The following is a 20,292-nucleotide window of genomic DNA, read 5'->3' on the forward strand; positions in this document are numbered from 1 at the left end:
CACTTTCACAAAATTCTTCATTGGTCAGAGTTTTTTGTGAAACAGAAACAAAAAATATCTTTGTCAGGTCAACAAGTGATTCATGTGCCATGTTTTTCTGTCATGGAATCAAATTCCTCCAGGTCACCATTTCTTTTTCATGTAATGCAACTTTCTTACACAGCTGTCCCATTTGCATATGTAGCAACAGCACTTGGTATATATCCAAGATGCATCCCAACAGCAGAACTTTTAGATCTTTTAGATCTCCAACATTATTTATTAAAGTTGTTGCCTGCTCATTTTATCACAGGGTAACTCTAGGTAGCTTATAATATTAAGATAAAACTATAGAACACCTATAAACAATGCAAACAAAATACAATAAAAATACAAATACTTGTGTTCCACTTGTACTTAGTGTACTGGATGTATGTCAACAATCAGTTCCATGGTTTTTGTTCTTTTTTTTCCATGAGTGCAGTATAACCAACAGGTACTAAACACTGCCATTGTGTAACAATAAAAGATTTATATAAACAGTATGTGATAGGTTCAATTTCAGTTTATTTTTGTGGTTAACAGTCAAAAATCTATAAGATACACCCAAAAGGATTCAGGAAGCAAAATCTTCATTGTCCAGTTTAATAGTAGAATCTTTATAAATAAATATAAAAAAAGATGACTTCACACCTGCAAACTATAATAAAATATGGGGGCTATGAACACAAATTATTAAGGAATAAGAGGGAAATCCCTGCATTTACAAAGCATCACTCCCTGAGATTACATGGTTACAAGAATCTTTTCTGTAATTCTAGGAAGACATAGTTGCTTTAAAGAGTTGCAGAGAAGTGCTGTGCTTGTGCTCCTATATTCTTCAACAGACCTGCTTTGATTTGTTTCTGCAGTACTATAATGCACAGTCTTGAGAGTTAGAAATATAGAAAATGGATTTATTCCTGAAATGTACATTTCCCCCTGATCTAAGTATACATTTTTCAATCATCGTCCAATCCAAGAAGTATATTTTTCTTGAGAGGAAAAAGAATGTTCCAAATTTCTCTGAGCTAATCAACCAAGGGAAGGGCATGTATCAAGTGAAAGCAACAAGAAAATGGTATTTAACTGAGATTTCAAATTTAAAACTCCAGTGATGGATCGTGCTTGTTTAGTTAGAAAATATATCTTGCGATCTAAGTTATATGGTGCAAGAAAACTTCAGCAAATATTGTAGATCACATTAAGATAGTGTTACTTTTAATTGTATTCTTCCTACTCGAAAATGGAATGAGCGCGCCCTGCTTGTTTTAGCCACTGCTTTTAACCGTTAGCAACTTTCCTTGTCTTAGGGCAGCTTTTAAAGGCTCCATCTAATTTTCTTTTCTTATGATTTTTAAAGGTGAGAATGCAGGAAGAGACCGCTTACCTGAACAAGAGAATTATCTCTCAAATAGGGATGCCACCAGTTCCTGAGAGTTCCAGTGCAGCAATTCCTCCTTTTCAAGATACTGTATGCAATTTACAACAAAGGACAGAACCATCTATAGGACAACAAGCAAAGGACATCAGTTTAACTGCCCAGAGTGATGGTTCAGTTGATGCCATCTACAAAGCAGTGGTAGATGCTGCAGGCAAGGGGATGCAAGTAGTCATCACCACCGCAGTTAACAGTACAACACAAATGAGCCCTATTCCAGCTCTGAGTGCCATGAGTGCCTTTACAGCCTCAATTGGAGATCCATTAAATCTTTCCAGTGCTGTCAATGCAGTAATACATGGACGAAACATTGGCATTTCTGATCACGAAGACAGAGCAAGGAACACTAGGGGGACACGATTACTGAAGAATTCGGAACACCTTAAAAATTCCAGCGATGGGGATGGTTTGGAATATTATAAACCGACAGGTTGCAACACACCAAAAAAACAGTGGGAAGGAGAGCAGAGCCCTGGAGGGGATATGAATCGATGGAAATGCGAGGAGGTTTTAGATCACTCGTCCCATGTCCTCAGTAGTCCTTGCCGTGAAAGGCCCAACAATATTTCCACATTGCCATTAGTCCAAGGCAAGCAACATCCAGTATTATTACCCCAACGAAATTGTCACGGTGATAAGATGGTGGAGGAGAACTTCAGGTATAGCAATTACAAAAGAACTATGATGAGTTTTAAAGAGAGACTAGAGAACACTGTGGAACGATGTGCGCACATCAATGGGAACAGGCCCCAGCAGAGCAGAGGGTTTGGAGAGCTGCTGAATCCTGCTAAGCAAGACCTAGGCGTGGAAGAACAGTCTCCAAGTTCCTCCAATAGTTTCGAAAGTTCTCTGATTAAAGACTACATCCATTATAATGGAGACTTTAATGCCAAAAGCATTAATGGGTGTGTGCCTAGTCCTTCGGATGCTAAAAGCATCAGTAGCGAAGATGACCTAAGGAATCCCGATTCCCCATCTTCAAACGAGTTGATACATTACAGACCAAGGACGTTTAATGTTGGGGACTTGGTCTGGAGCCAAATTAAAGGACTGTCGTCTTGGCCTGGTAAATTAGTGAGAGAAGATGACGTTCACAACTCATGTCAACAAAGCACTGAGGATGGGAAGGTACATTTATGCATATGTATACATATACTTATATTTTAACAAAGGTATGGCATGATCAAGATTTGTGGTAACTTTTTTTTTTAAAAAAAAGGGGAGGAAAAGGTATTGATTGCATTTTTCAGTTTGCATCCCTATCTCTTGTCTATAATTTTTAAAAGGCATTATTGCTCTGTATCATCACTTTTGTCAGGCCTGAGGAATAACTTAGGCATAAGACTATTTTTATAAAAAACAAAATGCATACAATAGTAGACTAACACGTATTCTACTGAAATGAAAATGATTTCTCATTTGCACTATTGCACTATTTTGATGCAGTCTGAATATATTGTAATATAAAATCTGCAATTTTTATTTGTTTTTATGAGTCAAACATTCAGGATTTCATTATGTCTATTGTTACAAATATAAATGTTGCCAAGGTTCACATGAAGACAGGATTTTCAGAAAGGACGGCCTTACCTATTTGAAACCTGCCTGGTTCAGACGACAGGAGGGTATTTTCAAAATACCCCTGCTACCTGAAGCCTGCTTTTCTGGCATATTTTTCAGCACTGCTCCCAGACAATGGAATGCACCCTTTGGGGGAACTGCATTCTCTTTCCCTTTGGAGCCACAAACTTTTAAAAGCTGAGATAAAATAAGTCAAACTATCCTAAGCAGAATAATAAAAAAAATCCCTAATTTAAATTCTTGATGCAGCCACCTGAAACATTAATAGCAGGAAAGTCATACGGTTCCCTGCCCCCCACCCCGCCTTAAACAGCTTAAAGCTGGATCAAGACGTGCTCTATGATCACTAAAGAAAATAGGACAAAAACTGCCTTTGCAAGGCAAATTTATTTGTTCTCGGGCTGTAATGTTTGTACATATGTCCTCTGTGAATTTCTACTATGAGTTAGTGCTTCTTACCAAGGGGCAGACTTTACTTTTAAAAGTTGAGTACCCTCAAGATTGTCTAATGAAGCAGATTAGAAAGTAAGCATGATTATCATGATAATAAGGGATGAGACCAGACTTCAGAAGGTGCTTTATTACATGTTACCAGGGTTAAAATTATCCCCCACTCACTATTCAGTGTCCAGCTTAAATTCACAGGCTTTCTTCTTTCTTCTACTAATTTAATTTAATTTAATTTAATAACATTTATATACCGCCCTTCTCCCTGAGGACTCAGGGCGGTTCACAGGGCAGAATAAAATAACCAATACAAACATTAAAAACAGATTAAACAATTGCCCTAGTTAAAAACAATATGATACAACGCTAAAAACCCCTAGAAAAATTAAAAAACAAAAAATAAAACAACCCCAACACTCCCCCTCAGGCTAGGCCGGCTTGTACAAACAAAAATGTCTTGAGATCGCGGCGAAAGGAGCGAAGATCGGGCGCCATCCGGAGCTCTACCGGTAGCTGATTCCACAGCTCCGGAGCGCCCACAGAGAAGGATCTCCCCCTGGGGGCCACCAATCGACATTCTCTGATCGGTGGCACCCTGAGGAGGCCCTCTCTGTGGGAACGCACAGGGCGCAGGGAGCTTGATGCCGGCAGCAGATGTTCCCTGAGGTACTCCGGCCCCATGCCATGGAGTGCTTTGAATACCGTTACCAGTACCTTGAATCTCACCCGGAAGACAACTGGCAACCAATGCAGCTCACGGAGCAGAGGTGTAACGTGGGAGTATCGGGAGACTCCCAACACCACTCTCGCGGCTGCATTCTGTACCAGTTGGAGCTTCCGAGTGGTCCTCAAGGGCAGCCCCATGTAGAGAGCGTTGCAGTAGTCCAGACGAGAGGACACGAGCGCATGAGTGACCGTGCACAGATCATCCCGGCTAAGATAGGGCCGCAACTGACGCACCAGGCGAACCTGTGCAAAGGCCCCCCTAGTCACGGCTCCTATATGATCTTCCAAGGTGAGCCGTGAATCTAGGAGGACCCCCAAGTTGCGAGCCCTATCTACGGGGGGTAATAATTCACCCCCCATAGTTAGAGGTGGAATGTCCGAATAAACCCGGGATGAAGATATGCAAAGCCACTCAGTCTTGTCGGGGTTGAGCTGGAGTCTGTTCCTCCCCATCCAGACCCGAACCGCCTCCAGGCAACGGGACATCACGTCGAGGGCATCACTGGGGTGGTTTGGGGTCGAAAAGAAAAGTTGGGTATCATCAGCGTATTGATGATACCCAACTCCAAAGCCACGAATGATCTCACCCAGCGGCTTCATATAGATGTTGAACAGGAGAGGCGAGAGGACCGACCCCTGAGGAACTCCACAAATGAGAGACCTCGCGGTCGACCTCTGCCCCCCTGCCAACACCGACTGCGAACGTCCCAAGAGATAGGAGGAGAACCACCGTAAAACTGTGCCTCCCACTCCCAATCCCCTGAGACGCCGCAGCAAGATACCATGGTCGATGGTATCGAAAGCCGCCGAGAGGTCTAATAGGACTAGGACAGAGGAATGCCCCCTGTCCCGAGCCCTCCAGAGATCATTCACCAGCGCGACCAATGCCGTCTCCGTGCTGTGCCCGGGCCTGAAACCCGATTGGTACGGGTCTAGATAATCCGCTTCATCCAGGACCAGAGGGAGCTGATGCGCCACCACACTCTCAACAACCTTCGCAAGAAAGCGAAGGTTGGAGACAGGACGAAAGTTATTCAATACAGCAGGGTCCAGGGCAGGCTTCTTGAGGAGAGGCCTCACCACCGCCTCCTTCAAGACGGCGGGGAAGATACCCTCACTCAAAGAAGCCGATATAACTGCCTGGAACCAGCTGCGTGTCCTCTCCCGGGCTGCATAAACCAGCCAGGAAGGGCACGGGTCCAATAAACATGTGGTGGTGCTCAGCCTCCCCATGATCCTGTCCACTTCCTCCGGAGTCACAGAATCAAACTCCTCCTACTGGTGTATTGTCCATTATTTGCCATTTCACCATTACAGTTTTGCTCAGCTCATGTGCACGTATTAATACCACTATTCAGATTTCAAACACGTTACCATTTCAGTTTGGAGATGTGTGATCCTAGTTCATTTGCAGTAATGATAAGGATCATCAGCACCATCATATGCTTTATTTTATACATCTCAAAGTAGCGTACATAATGCTCCTGCCTCCTATTTTTCACAAAAACCCTGAGAGAATGAGGCTTGAGAGACAGCCCAATTGACTCAGACCAACCAGCTAGCTTTCATGTCAAAGGAGGACTAGAACTCACAATCTCCCAGTTTCTAGTCTATATGTTAGCCACCATACTAAATTTGCTCACCATTTGGAAAATATAATGTTTATGGAGTACAAGAGTTATTAGAGGCCACTCATCTATACCACCAATCTATTTGGTGGTGATATAAGCTTCTTAGATGTTTATTAAAGACAGAATTCTATTCAGTATATAAGTATATAATTAAAGCCTTCAGTTCAGGGTTAACGGGTGTTAAATTCATGTTAGAGAAGATTGCATAAAAACTATTTTTAAAGGAAATGTTTTCATAGAAACATCATACAATGTGCTTGATTTCTGACCATCTTGCTCTGATTTGTTCTTATTTCATTAACTAATGAAAAGAAATTTAAATCCAAACCCTTTTTAATATGAGATAACAAAAGTTAACATTTTCAGGACAGCTTAAGAATTCAAACTTGGGGGGGGGGGAATCGGATAGTCTAAATGACTATAGGAGAAGGCAGAATATGTGGGCAGAGGTTTGTAAAATTTATTGGCTGCCCATCTTACCATGAATTAAAAGACAATCAGGGGTAGCCACAAGTGAATTAAGTCCAACCTCCCTTGAATTCCATTGACCCTTATCTGATCCCAAGTAGAAGATTCCTGTGTGTAGGCATAATTAGTAATAAATCAGTTTAATTGGGCTTTTACATGTGAACCTGATCTTTCATATGTGATATTAATTTTCTCAACTAGCCATTAGCACCTGTCAACAGAATTCAACGGGGGGTTGGACTTAGTTTACTTATGGCTATGTATTGATTCTAGGCTGATCCCTCTTTTAACTCTGCCCCCAGATTCTACCACACCTTCTACAATGACTTTCCCACGGAAATATGAGCTAAAAGTGATTTAAGTAAATAACGTTTTTCATTAATGTAAGGGGAAAAAATGGTAAGCTGAATTTCTCATTGGCCAGGAACTCAAAAAAACAGTTCACCTGTGTGTGCTGATTACTCATGATCAGTACCAAATAGTAATTATAAATAATTTAAATGGTAGCAATTCTGACATTTAGTTGAGAGTTATATTAATTATATTATGACATTACACATAACAAACCAAGTACAGGTAATCCCCCAGGTACAAGTGTTTATTTAGCGAGTTTTCACAAAAACGAATTAATTCAGAAAGGGTACTTAACATTAGAAATTCAAAACTGCAACCAAAAAGAGGCCTCTGTAGCCATGTGACTTGATTTCAGTCTCTACTGCAGCAGTGGCCCTTTTTATCTCTGTGACTTGCCTGGGCTGTTCCAGGCTACCAGAAGCCGGAAAGGTGTTTTTTTTGTCCCTGATCACATGACCAAAGAAGAGCCGAGACGGCACCAGTTTTTGCTTTTGTGCCATCTGCTACTCCCTGGGCTCGAATGCCGCAATTACTTCTGTAAGTATTTTAATTTTTTTTTTTTGTTACTCTATAGCAGGGGTGTCAAACTGCGGGCCCATGGTCCGGTTGCATCATGTGGAGGTGGCGCCCATCCCAGCTCCGACAATGCAAAAAAAAAGTCATGATGTGGCGAGTTTGACACCTGTGCTCTATAGCTTGCAACACAATAGTTTGCAAAGTACAGTGTTTAAAAAGCGGAGCAGTTCTCGAACTGCAAACTATTGAGCTCTTATTTTGGAAATTAGCATATATTACTGTAGTTTGTAGGTTTTAAATTTAAATGGCCTCCAGAAGTTGTGGGTGCCCCATCACTGAAAGCTTTTAAGAAGAGACTGGATAGGCATTTAACAAAAATACTTTCTTGTGAGAGCAGTGAGTTAGATTAGCTGACCTCAAGGCCCCTTCCATCTCTGTTACTATTGCAAGCTGAGAGTTCTGCAAATCCCTCCCTCATCCCCCTCTGTGTGCCTGGCTGGCTCTTAAGCTAGTGTTTTTTATTAAAGCAATGCCCCCCCACCCCCCAACCCCAGGTTCTGGGCAGCTGAAGACTCTTGAGCTGGCTAGTAGCAGTTGTTTTTTTAAAAAAATAAAAATAACTGTGATAGCTTCCAAGGCAATTTAGTTCCTGAGCCAGCTCATCAGAAACAGCTGATGGGCAGCTGGCGGGGGGAACCCTCCCAGTTCAGTTAACATGGCAGCTATCGGAGGAAAGATCTCCGTTCGTTTAACAACCCGTTTGATTTAGTTAATGAATTTGATTTTATAAATTTGTAAAATTGAGTCTCATTCATTTGAGGAGGGTTTTTTTGACTCACAAGCCTAATGGCTGTGCTCCATTAGGCTTGTACCTCGGGGACTACCTGTAAATGAAAATCTTCCTCTGTCACACAACATTATTTTATGGTATCATGTATAAAAATGCTTCAAAAATTTTCTTGTTACTTTTAAACAAATTCTACATATTAACCATATAACCACAAAATGCATATGTGTAATATTTGTTTCAGGAATTCATGTGCATTTATAATTCTGGCTTTTGTACTTAACAAAGATTCATATAAAATTAACTAATATGGCTGACAATTCTCAAGAGAACTTTCCAGCGGTGGCATAGATAGATTCGGTGTTTTAAGATTCTAGCTTGCTGACAAATTATAATTATAATTATCCCTCTTTAAAATTTTCCTTAGAATCTTTAACAGACCATGATAGAGCATGGAGTCCTTGGTATTCTCTGAGCTTACTTGTTTGCTTGCAGATGTTTCATTACCCAACTAGGTAACATCATCAGTGATAGACCACTAGCTTTCAGTAAATATGGGGGATACCAAATGAGTTTAATAATAAAATGTATTTATTGATTACATAAATTTGTATGCTACTCATTTTGCTCTATAAGCTGTGGCTTGTGGGGCACTTTTTTCAGTGCCATTGTAACTTCGAACAGTCACTAATTGAACTGTTGTAAGTTGAGGAGTGCCTATATTTCATCACTTTTTTTCCCTTTTTGGTCATCAAGTTTTTGACACCTTGCTAGGCGACTGGTGGTACTCCGAGGTTGCCATATCCTAAAAGTGGTACAATGGGTGAAAAGGTTGAAAAGCCCTGATGTAGGCTGTGGTGGGATTCAAATACAGTATGTGAACAACCGGTTCTCTGTGGATGCCGCTTTCAGAAGTCCATTCTGGGCCTAGGCAACAAAAAATTAGCTACCGGTTTTGCTGAAGTGGTGTGAACTGGCTGAATCCCACCACTGACCATAGGGAGAGAAAATTCTAATAGCATATAGATAATGCATGAATATGGATAAAGATTTCTAGACTGAAAGGAAAAGACAAAAGAATATAGTTATCAGCAAATAAAAATTTACATAGAATATTATGTAGAATATCAGTAAGAAAAAGGGAGCAAAGCAAATAGAAAGCTAAATGCTTGGGCATTTGTGGATAGCTTTTAATCTTATCAAGATACCATGAAAATTTACGAAATAGCTTCCAATTTCTTCACAACAGTTACACGCAAGTTTACACTATTTCCGCCCTCCCAAATTATATACCATAGTTCCAGTCTTCTCATATACAGTCATTTTTAATCAATAAATCTAGGAATCACCAATTCATTTTTAATCCATTTTCATAAAGGATTATGAACTGAAGCCATCCTCCCGTGAATGTATGGCTAAAGTCTATCAGTTAGATTTCCTCATCTAAAAGGGTGAAGTGCGAGTTTATTTCAATTTATTGATCTGAAAAGAAATTATTTTTTCTACTCCTAATTTACTTTTAAAATAGAACTGTCTTAGATGAATTGGAGTATGATAATAGAGGCGGATTAACTTTTTTTCTGTGTAACTTTCATTTGGGAATAGATTGTCTTTAATTTAAAAGTGGTCCAGCTCTTGAGTCATGACATTTACCTATGTATATTAATTATCTGAATATGTTCTAATAAAATATCAGAAGACTGAAGAGACTGAGGAGATAAACAGTATACTTTTTTATTACAAGATTTTCAGCTATTTTTAAACTTCAGCAGGACCATTCTAATACCTGGGTTAACAAATAAAAACGTCTTTAAGAAAGGGGAAGGCATACAGGTGGTTCTTGTCTTATGATCTCAATTGGGACCAGAATCTTGGTCATTGAACAAAGCAGTTGTTAAGATGCCCACATGACTGCTTCACTCAACAATTGCAATCCTCCTCTTCTAGATGTGGTTATTAAATTGTGCAGCGTCCCTTGGATAGTGAGAGGGGTGGTTTGTTGTTAGTTGCAAAGTCATGTCCGACCCATCATGACCCCATGGACAACATTCCTCCAGGCCTTCCTGTCCTCTACCATCTTCTGGAGTCCATTTAACCTTACGCCTACTGCTTCAGTGACTCCATCCAGCCACCTCATTCTCTGTCGTCCCCTTCTTCTCTTGCCCTCAACCTTTCCCAGCATTAGGCTCTTCTCCAGTGAGTCCTTCCTTCTCATTAGGTGACCAAAGTGTTTGAGTTTCAGCTTCAGGATCTGGCCTTCTAAAGAGCAGTCAGGGTTGATCTCCTCTAGGACTAACCGACATGCATGGAAAGGAACTCATACCCTAGGCTGGAGAAATGAAGCAGGGATCCTGAAGATCCAAGCTTTGTTTTGGTAGCTCAACAAAAGATTTCTGCCCCACTCCCCATGCATGAGTTTTTTGGGGGAAGCCGACAGAGAAGATTGCAAATGGCAATCACATGATTACATTGCACCCAATCATAAATATGAACAGTTTGCCAAGCACACAGATCACAATTACATGACTCCAGTTGGGGAGTGTGGCACAGCATTTTACTATGGCCAGAGGTTCTTTGTGGCCCATAAAGCACACTCTCCGAGCCATCATAACTTTGAACGGTCATTACAAAACCAGTCATAAGTCAAAGACTATCTGTAGTAATTTTTGGATTTCCCAGCAAAGGTTTATCCTTTTTGTGCACAATCCAGTGATTGTCCGCAATCAGTCAGAAGGTCATGGAATATGAAATAATGTTATCAGTGCAGCCTCACAAACTATTGTATCAAAGTTAGAGGAACACAAGTTGAACATGGTGTTGCAGACAGTTACATGGTGTAGATAATTCAGGATGGAAATTCAGTGCTTCACTTCTGCATTTGCTTTTAATGAAGTTCTTAGAAATATTAATGTTGCAATGGTTCGTGCATTCATAAAATGTATAAATTAGCAATCATTGGAATAAAAAGCTGTTGTTTAAATGAAAATGTAAAAAAAACCCTCCCCTTCACAAAAGTAATATAGGATGTCATTAAACCAAAGTAATAAAGGATATAATAATAGCATTGTTTCAGACTTTAAATGTTAATTTAGATGTTTATTGTAAGTGAAATGTTAATTTAGATTTTTTTTGTTAAGTGAAATGAACTGTAAAGTTTTTTCAATACTATTTGAAAAACAAAGTTATTTACACATAATAATTGTAATGTCATTTGTACATATAGCTACAGAAAACAACTCAAGCACTTACAAAGTTCAGTTAGGAAAAGAATTTACTAAAAACCCTCTGCTACTGAAATATATAATTTTTATCACTTCAATGCAGCTGAAATCTCAATTTGTCGCTCAATTTGTAGCTTTGTTGTTAATTACAGTGAACCAAATTATATTCTGCGGTGGTGGTGCCAAAACAAAATTTATATTCACTGTTTTAATAATTAACAATATTAAGACAATGGATTATTGTCTGAGAAGATACTTCCTTTGCTTGTTATTTAAAAAACATATGGAGGGCCTAATCCTTACTGCTAAGCTTTGGTTGGTTCCTCAAAATCCAAAGGAAACTCTTACTAAGGCACATGAAACATTGCTATTGGTCTGTTGCAATTGTCCTAAAGGTTTATTCTTCCTTTCCTTATGAGAGTTCTTTCCCAAAGCAAATAGGTGATATTATTGAGAGAGAAAGCTTTAGGATAGGGGTCTTCAAACTTGGCCCTTTTATGACTTGTGGACTTCAATCCCCAGAATTCCTCAGCCAGCTTATAACTTACAACTAGGGGTTATAAGTAAACTCGCTTGGGACTGTACTCCATAAAATCATCTTTTTTTTTTAATCCCATTTCTATCCCGCCCTTCTCTGAAGACTCAGGGCGACTTACAATCTAAGCACAAATCAATGTGCTTAGCAATAGCCTTCATTCTATGTATATGCCTGCTTATTAGGGCTTTCACACACACACCCCAAGCGGCATTATTACAAAGTCAGCTTAATTGCCCCCAACAATCTGGGTCCTCATTTTACCTACCTCGGAAGGATGGAAGGCTGAGTCAACCTTGAGCCTGGTGGATGCGAACCTGCACTAATTGCAGGCAGCTGGTGTTACTTAAGGAGGCATTAGCCCACTGCTCCACAAAGGCCCCAATGCTCCATCTTATGCCCCAATGAATACAAACTATGAGATTTTTCTTAAACAATGTTACTTTTCTGAGCAGTTGCTACCTGTGTTGCTAATCTTTTAATGGCATATCACAATAAGTTTGCCTTATGTTTGAACTGGAGTTCCTTTGTTGCAGAAATTAAATGTTGGACTTCATGAGTGGGTGAATTTCAAATGCAGGCAGTCCTCAACTTCCAATCATTTGTTTAGCACCCAAAGTTACAGCAGCATTGAAAAAAAGTGGCTTAAGTCTTTGCATTTACAACTATTGCAGTGTCCTTGTAGCCATGTGATCATAATGCAGGCACTTGGCAACTGGCATGTGCTTACAACAGTTGCTGCCTCCTGAAGTTACATGATCATTATTTGTGATCTGGGAAGGGGCTTCCATCAAACAAGTTGAGTGGGGGAAGCCAGATTTGCTTAACGACTACACGGTTCCCTTAATGACCACATCAAAAAGTTCATAAAATCGGGCACAGTGATGTGATGACTTAATGAAACATTGCATCCCTTAGCAACAGAAGTTCCAATCCCACTTGTGATTGTAAGTCAAGGACTATGTGTACTCCTATTCATTGTGTATGTTTTCAGTATTCACCTTGAAATACGTAAGATTTTACAAACAATTTTTATTTTCTTTCATGCAATAACAGTTAGACTGTGTTTTATGAATCAGCTTAGTAGAGGTTGTGTATTTTTTATTTTGAAGAAAACAAAGTAATTTTTCTTTTGAAAAACCAGTGCATAGTCTGTTTAAACATCTCCAGACCATCGACGACTCCTCCGAATCTCCAGGCAAGTCCTCAAGTGGTTCTAATCCAATTTTGAAGGTGTTTAACTTGAAGTTTCCACCTTTAGTTTTTCACAAAGTTGAAATATAAATTCATGTATTCCTTTGTATTGTATCCGTGAGGTTTGGGGTGTTACTGTGACCTCTTGAAGCTGAGCTTATCTCTGGAATAATTGAATGTTTAGGGTAATGTAATTTGTTCATACGTTCTCTTAGGTGGAACCTGACAAGTTGAAAACACTAACAGAAGGTCTGGAAGCCTACAATCATGTCCGAAAGAGGAATAGAAAGTAAGTACCCTGTAAATCTTGGCAATTTCAAGTGCTCCTCTCATTCACGTCAGAAATGCAGGAACTAGAAAGGGGGAAATGATCAACTTAAATTTAAAAAGACCGAAAACTGTAATAAAAGCATAAATTTATATAGCTCTAGCTCGATGCCAGCCCACATTGATGTGCATGTCAGTCAGGGCGGGGGGAGAGGGGCACTGTAAAAGATGGGTAGTTGTTTGAATAGTGCCTCATTCACAGTAAATATCTTTGTCCTTGGGAGAAACCCTTATTTTTCCTTGTGGTTTTTAGTTCTAGCCAGACCAGTTGCATAGTCTGTTTAAACATCTCCAGACCGTCCACTATTTTTGGGCATTTCAGATATCATAAGATCCCTGTACAAGAACTTTATATTAGCCTCTCAGTCTTGATGCCCTACTGGTAATGAAGCACTTGAAATATTTGCTACACTATATAAATGTTCAAAGCCAAACTCTACTCATGGGAATAAATTAAATCCCATCACATATATATACCTACATACATATTATATATATATATATATATATATATATATATATATATATATATATATATATATATATATATATATATATATATATATATATATATATATATATATATATATATATATATAATTAAAATTGAATTTAAGGAGATACAAACTACATAGTCTCAAAGTCAAGTGGCTTTTCCACCACTGAGACATATACATCAAGGGAAATGTTCCTCATAAAGCTGTTTTTGTCTAGAATAGAATGGAATAGAACAGAATAGAATAGAGGTGGAAGGGACCTTGGGGGTCTTCTAGTCCAGCCCTCCACTCAAGCAGAAGAACCTATACCATCTCAGACAAGTGACTGTTCATTCTCCTTCAGGACTCTTTGATCCTCTTCTCTGAACTTTTCCCAAGATCTCAACATCTTTTTTGTAGTATGGTGACCAAAATTGGTTACAGTATTCCAGGTGTGGCCTCACTAGGGTTTTATAAAAGCGGTACTAATACTTCTTGTGATCTTGATTCTATGCCTCTGTTTATACAACCCAGGATTGTATTAGCTTTTTTAGCTGGTGCTGCACATTGCTGGCTAATAGCCAAGTGATCGTCCTCTGGGACTCTAAGGTCTCTCTCACAGTTACTGTTTTGAGCCAAGTCTCATCTAATCTGTACTTATAGCTTTGATTTTTCCTGCCTAAATGCAAAATTTTGCTTTTCTCCACATTAAAATTCATTTTGTTGGATAGGGCCCATTGTTCAAGTTTGTCAAGATCTTTTTGGACCCTAAGCTTGTCTTCTGGAATGTTGGCTACTCCTGCCACTTTAGTGTCATCTGAAAATTTGATGAATTTCCCTTCAATTTCCTCATCTAAATCATTGATGAAGATTATTGAAGAGTACTGGGCCTAAGATGGAGCCTTGTCGTACCCCACGGCAACAGGCTTCTATTGCGTTCCCCTTCCTTTCTACCCAATGGATTGAAAGAAGAGAAGGAAATAGTATAAGTGATTACCTCTGCTGCCCCCTCCCCGTTCCTTTCCTCTAATCTGCTCCCCCCATATTGTCAGTAGCCAATAATTCCTAACCCCAAATATTGGCCATCAGCCAAGCCCTTATTTTGAGCCAAGGCAATCCATTTATCTAAGATTGTACAATGAATATGGCCTCTGGCAAACTTACAAGCTGATTAGTCTGTCCCATCTGTAATTACATCACTGAATAAAGACTGCCTTGTGCAGCTTGTAGAGAGGAAAAGTGATATACCTTAACAGATTGAAAAGCAACAAGCAGGTGAGCAATTAAATGAGTGACTGGTGGAGAGGGCACAGGAGACAAAGAAGGAAGCAATTATCCCCATTGGAGTTTGGCTCAGCACAATTACCCTTTTGCAAACATTTAACATCCTATCTATGAAGTTCTGCTACTATTACTACTGCTGTTACTATTAGTACTACTACTACAAGCTGAAACACTTTTGAACACATTTAGTACTAAAAATGTTAGGTCTTGCAAAAAATAATGTTAAACAATATTGATATAGTTTTCCTTTTGCCTACACAGCATGTTTCTGGTTGTATGTATGTATTAGATTTTTATCCCACTTATATTACTTTATATAAATAACTGAAGGCATTGAATATTTCTTAATACTTCCTCCTCCTGTTTTCCCCACAATAATCACCCTGTGAGGTGGTTGGGCTGAAACAGAATGACTGGCTCAAAGTCATACAGTTGACTTTCATACCTAAGTCTGGACTAGAACTCCTAGTCTTCTGGTTTCTAGGCCAGCATCTTAACCACTACACCAAACTGTGTCTCTACTTAAAGGACAGAAGAGAAATTCTGCCTTTGCCAAAACACTGCATAGTGTTGATGTACACAGTACATAGTGCAATTCATCTTTTCTTGCTAGTAGTAACTTGCAAATACAATGAGCTTATTTTAGTTTTCTATTCCACTTGAATTTGGATTATTTTGCTATTCTAATGTTTTTCTATGTTATATTGTAAATACATAACTCATTTATGCACAGTCCATTGCCACATGGGATGATGACAGCACAAGAAAAGAGAAATTTCTCTGATAGATTAGCCATATCAAGTGATTAATCATCCCTTACTTGCTGTTTTGGTTTTATTTTAGATTTTTATTTGGGGCAGGGGGATGTTGGAGTCGTTAGACAATACTTAAGATTCCTATAAGCGGACACTTAATCTCTCAGGCTGGGCAAAATACATAAAAGTTGATGACCTGTGGGATGATTGTACATGTAGGTATCTCTATAGATGGCAAAGAAAATAGTCAGTCTATCTTATTAGCAACAAAAGTTCTAATTATAGTTGAGGATGTAAGTAAGCCAGGCTTTCAATTTGTACATGCTTAAAGATTTTCCAACTGTAACATCCAGTCATATCATTAATTTCATTTAAAATTATTGCTCCTGTAGTTAATGGTATATAACAAATTAAAAATGTGCAACCCTGTCTGTGTTTGCATTAAACTTTTAATTAGACATGTTGTCTTATAGTTTTACAATTTTCTCCCCCCCCCCCTTCTGGTTCAGTAAAGGTATTTGATGTTATATTTATCAGAATTCAATATAATTGGGTAATCTGAAAGCTTCTTGCTAGTGTGTAACTTAGAATAGAAACCTGTTGCAAAGTTGAATCACGCTATAAATATTCCTCAAGTTACGAGCCTAACTGGGACCAGAATTTCCATTGCTAAACAAAGCAAAACATCATGTGACTGTGCCACTTAGCAACAGAAGTGCCAGTTGTAGTTCTTGGAGCAGGACCTTATGTTTCTCCTGCCCTGTGTGAACTGCCCTTGCTTCAACTCCCCCTACCCACTATATTCCCCCCACACAACACACACACACACGTCTACCTTTTGGGCTGCCCTCCCATCCACCGCCTGCCTCTGCCATCACCTCCAGCTGATCTTTGCCATCCTCTCCTCCTGCGGTTGGTCTGGAATCCAGGCAGGTAGGGGGGAGTTGAAGCAGAGACAGTTTGTAGAGAGCAGGAGAAAGTGACACCAGTCACAGATGGAAGCTGATTGCAAAGCTCCTAAATTTTGATCACGTGTCCAGGTGCTGCAACGGCTGGAATTTTGAGGACCATCCATAACTACCATTCATTCAGTGCTGTCATAGCTTTGAAAGAACGATCATAATCCCAGGACTATCTGTACATCAATTTCAGTTCTGTGATAGTTTTATGAAAGATATATTCAATGGTGCAAGATCCAATCTGGGCCAGTCACCGGGACCAAAGGTTTAACTCTTCCGAGCTTTCAGATTCGCAACTGGAGCCCATCTTCAGATAACTTGTCTCTACTGAAATATGTGCCTTTGGCTGTTCTGTGAGCCCTATTTATGTGGTGCCGTCGTATTGGTTGATTGGAGTGTTGATAGGTGGGGATTGGCTGTTCTTTCCTTGTGCTGCCAAGCCCCCGGCTCCTAAGTACCTGAGAAGCTGGTAGTAAATCAGCACTCCTGTTGTCTGACAAGGAGCCCATTGCTATCTTTGTACTTGCACAGCCAACAATCTTAGTAGCTGCCAAATTGAACATACAGTCCTTGTTCATTGCAATGTGAGGCTAGCAATGAGTTTGGGTCTCCTTGTCTGACTATTCGCTTGTGTTCTTGGCAATCTGGTGGTTAGCTTTCTCCCCATATGTCCTGCTTAAATACAGGCACCACATAAATACAATTCATAAAATAGCCCAAAGCACATATTCCAGTAGAGAGAAGTTCCCTGAGGATGGGCTCCGGCACCAGCCCAAAAGCTCAGAAGACTAAACCTCTGGTCTCGGTGACCAGATTTGAGCTTGCAACGTTACCCTTGGACACGCATATTTGCCTTTATTCGTGACATTTAAAGATGTTCAGTGCTGGACACAGGTGAGACATTTGCTTTGATGCAATTTAAAGTTTTTCAACAGCAGCATGCAAAAAAAAAGGCAATCCAAGTCAAGATAAATATGTACTGTAGTACTACAATAAATACAAAGTTAATAATAACAAAAATAAAAGTTGAAATAGAATAAATCAAAAAATATAAGTATTAATCTATTTTTATATCAAAAAGAGAATGCAGTATAACGATTATTGATAGCAATGTTTATTAAAATGGTCCTAAGAACCCCTGGAGTGGGGTTCCTCAAAAACCTCTAAAGTAGTCTGCAAAATCAAAATTATTTGCCAGCCTATGCTGAAAAACAGTGCTTTTTTTCTTTAAAAAAAAAGGAGCCAAAACTCAGAGGTGCTGTCACTGGGAGCGATGCCGGTGTCTTGCTACAGCATCGCCACCCATCCATTGCACCCCCACCCCTGGGGCTCGGAGCCACATGCTGTGGGGATTCCCCTCCCCAAAGCCGCCGTGGGGATTCCCCTCCCCGCAGTTGCCACGCCGCGGCCCGTGCTGAGCCCCCACTCGGAGCTGCTCCGAACCCTGACCCAGAGCTGTGTTTCTCGTGGCAGTGGTCTCTGGCACCAAACAGCCTCTTTCCAACCACATTCAGAAAAATTTGTAACAAACATTGGAATTCTCAAGGACATGTTTGGTATTTCCCAGCAATCTGTTACTGGAAGGAAAAAGCAATCCCTGCTGCGTTACTGATCCCAAAGAAGCATTTGCATGTATGCAGGTATCCTTAGGGTGACATAGTTATGGATGAGAAATATTGGTTGCAAAGTTGGCATTTCTGGATGTAATACAGATATTTTGGACTTATTTTTTTTTTTATTGAAAAGTTTTATAAAATACAATTTTCCTTTAAAAAAAAACCCCCCTTCCCCCTCCCTCCTCCCCTCCCTACCTCCCCCCTATCTCCCCCCCTCCCCCTCCCCCTCCTCCCTCCCCTACCTCCCCCCCTCCACTTCCCCTCCTCCCCCCTCCCCCCCCCCCCGACTTCCCAGAGCAAAATACAAGGTATATATCTAAAAGGCAATCATAAACAATCATATACTAACAATTATAAACTCTAAAATCCATCACTCTCTAGCTTGTATATAGTAAACCAATCCTTAATAATACTAAATATATATAAAAAACTAAAATAAAAAAAACTAGCATCATTCCCATCTATGTTCTTCCACAATTCACTATTACCTTAACATATTCTCATTTGCACATTAATAAATAGTTCTTACACAAATTAACCCACATTAACCCACAAAACTTTCTTCCTCTTCCTCTGTAGTAAGTTGTCCATTAATTCCAAATTAAAAAAAAAAATCTATTACCATACATAGCATCCCAAAACTTTTTTTTTAAAAAAAAACACAACTACCACTTAACTATAAATATTTTGTGGAAGTTCCATAGATTTCTACTGGTCTTATTTTTTTTTATTTTTTGAGCGTTTTAAGGCAGCACGCGTCACCCTCTGTTCTCTAAGATCATCCAAAAGAGTTGCAGCTTGAACTCCTCCTGTACCCTTCTCGTCTATCTGTGCATCTTCATCCTCTTGATGTTCTCCTTCTCCAGATCCCTCTGCAGCTTCCAGAAGTGTTGATGGGGTTACTTCCAAGACATTATTATAAAAATCATGCGCTTGCTTCACATTACTCAAACAGTATCTTTTGCCATCATACATGAAGCTCAACCCAACTGGGATCTCCCATCTAAACCTTATATCTCTTTGCTTGAGCTCTTGCACAAGAAATATAAAATCCTTCCTTCTCTTTAAAATCTTTGGAGGAATTTCTTTTAAAACCAAAACTTGTTGACCAGCAATCACAACTTTGGTATCGTAGGCAGCTTGTATAACTTCATCTCTAATTTCCCTTTTTACAAAATAAACCACCACATCTCTAGGCAACTTTCTCTGTTTAGCAATCCACGAATTCACACGGAACACTTTGTCCATACCTTGTTTTAATTCAGATGCTGGATGGTTCAATACTCCCTCAAAAGCCTCAGAAACCAGCTGCTTTAAATCTTCCTTAATATTCTCTTTTAGGCCTCTAATTCTCACAGCAAACTGCATCTGGTAAAATTGGGCCAAGCTCTGTTCACTGTCAATTTTGTCTTTTAAATCTTCAATTTCCAATACTTTTGCTTCTAATAAAGCATTCTTTTGAATCAAGTCTTGCACTTGATCATCCAGCACCTCCACACATTTAGCAACTTTTTGCACTGAGGACAAAATGTCTACCTTCATTTCTCTAAGTTTCTGTTCCATCCTTTCTTCCATTCTCTGCTCCAATTTCTCCAATTTCTCCTCCATCTGTAGAAATTTAACACCCATTGACTCCAAAATTAACTGGGTATGTTTTTCAAGATCCTTCGATGTCAATACATCAGGAGAATGCAACGCCTGCAGCAATGATTGTTGTTGCACCGGAGAATTTCCAGCACTCCGAAAAGTTCTAGGGGGAGGTTTCGCCGCCATCTTTTACTTACAATTGTGACGCACTTTCACTTTAAGTTTTAAGCAAAGTCCATCAAGCTTGAGAGTAAAATAAAATCTTCTTCATCTCTTCATCTTTCCCTCTTGTACTGCTCTGCCTGCTCTTTCCCTTTCATAGTCTCTCCTTCAAGCAGGGATGGTCGCAGACGCCTGGCTCTGCTCCAT

The 20,292-nt window shown here is 39.7% G+C and overlaps 1 protein-coding gene across 1 annotated transcript in view; it reads left to right on the forward strand.

Moving 5' to 3' along the window:
- Positions 1–20,292, forward strand: part of MBD5 (methyl-CpG binding domain protein 5) — a 153,508-nt gene that overhangs the window by 125,952 nt on the left and 7,264 nt on the right. The window contains exons 9-10 of the mRNA XM_083350436.1: positions 1,382–2,587; positions 13,135–13,208. Of these exons, the coding sequence (XP_083206562.1) occupies positions 1,382–2,587; positions 13,135–13,208 (1,280 nt within the window). The remainder of the gene's footprint in view (positions 1–1,381; positions 2,588–13,134; positions 13,209–20,292) is intronic.

The sequence above is a fragment of the Vipera ursinii genome, assembly GCF_947247035.1.
Source record: "Vipera ursinii genome assembly, chromosome: 1".
Classification (NCBI taxonomy): Eukaryota; Metazoa; Chordata; class Lepidosauria; order Squamata; family Viperidae; genus Vipera; species Vipera ursinii.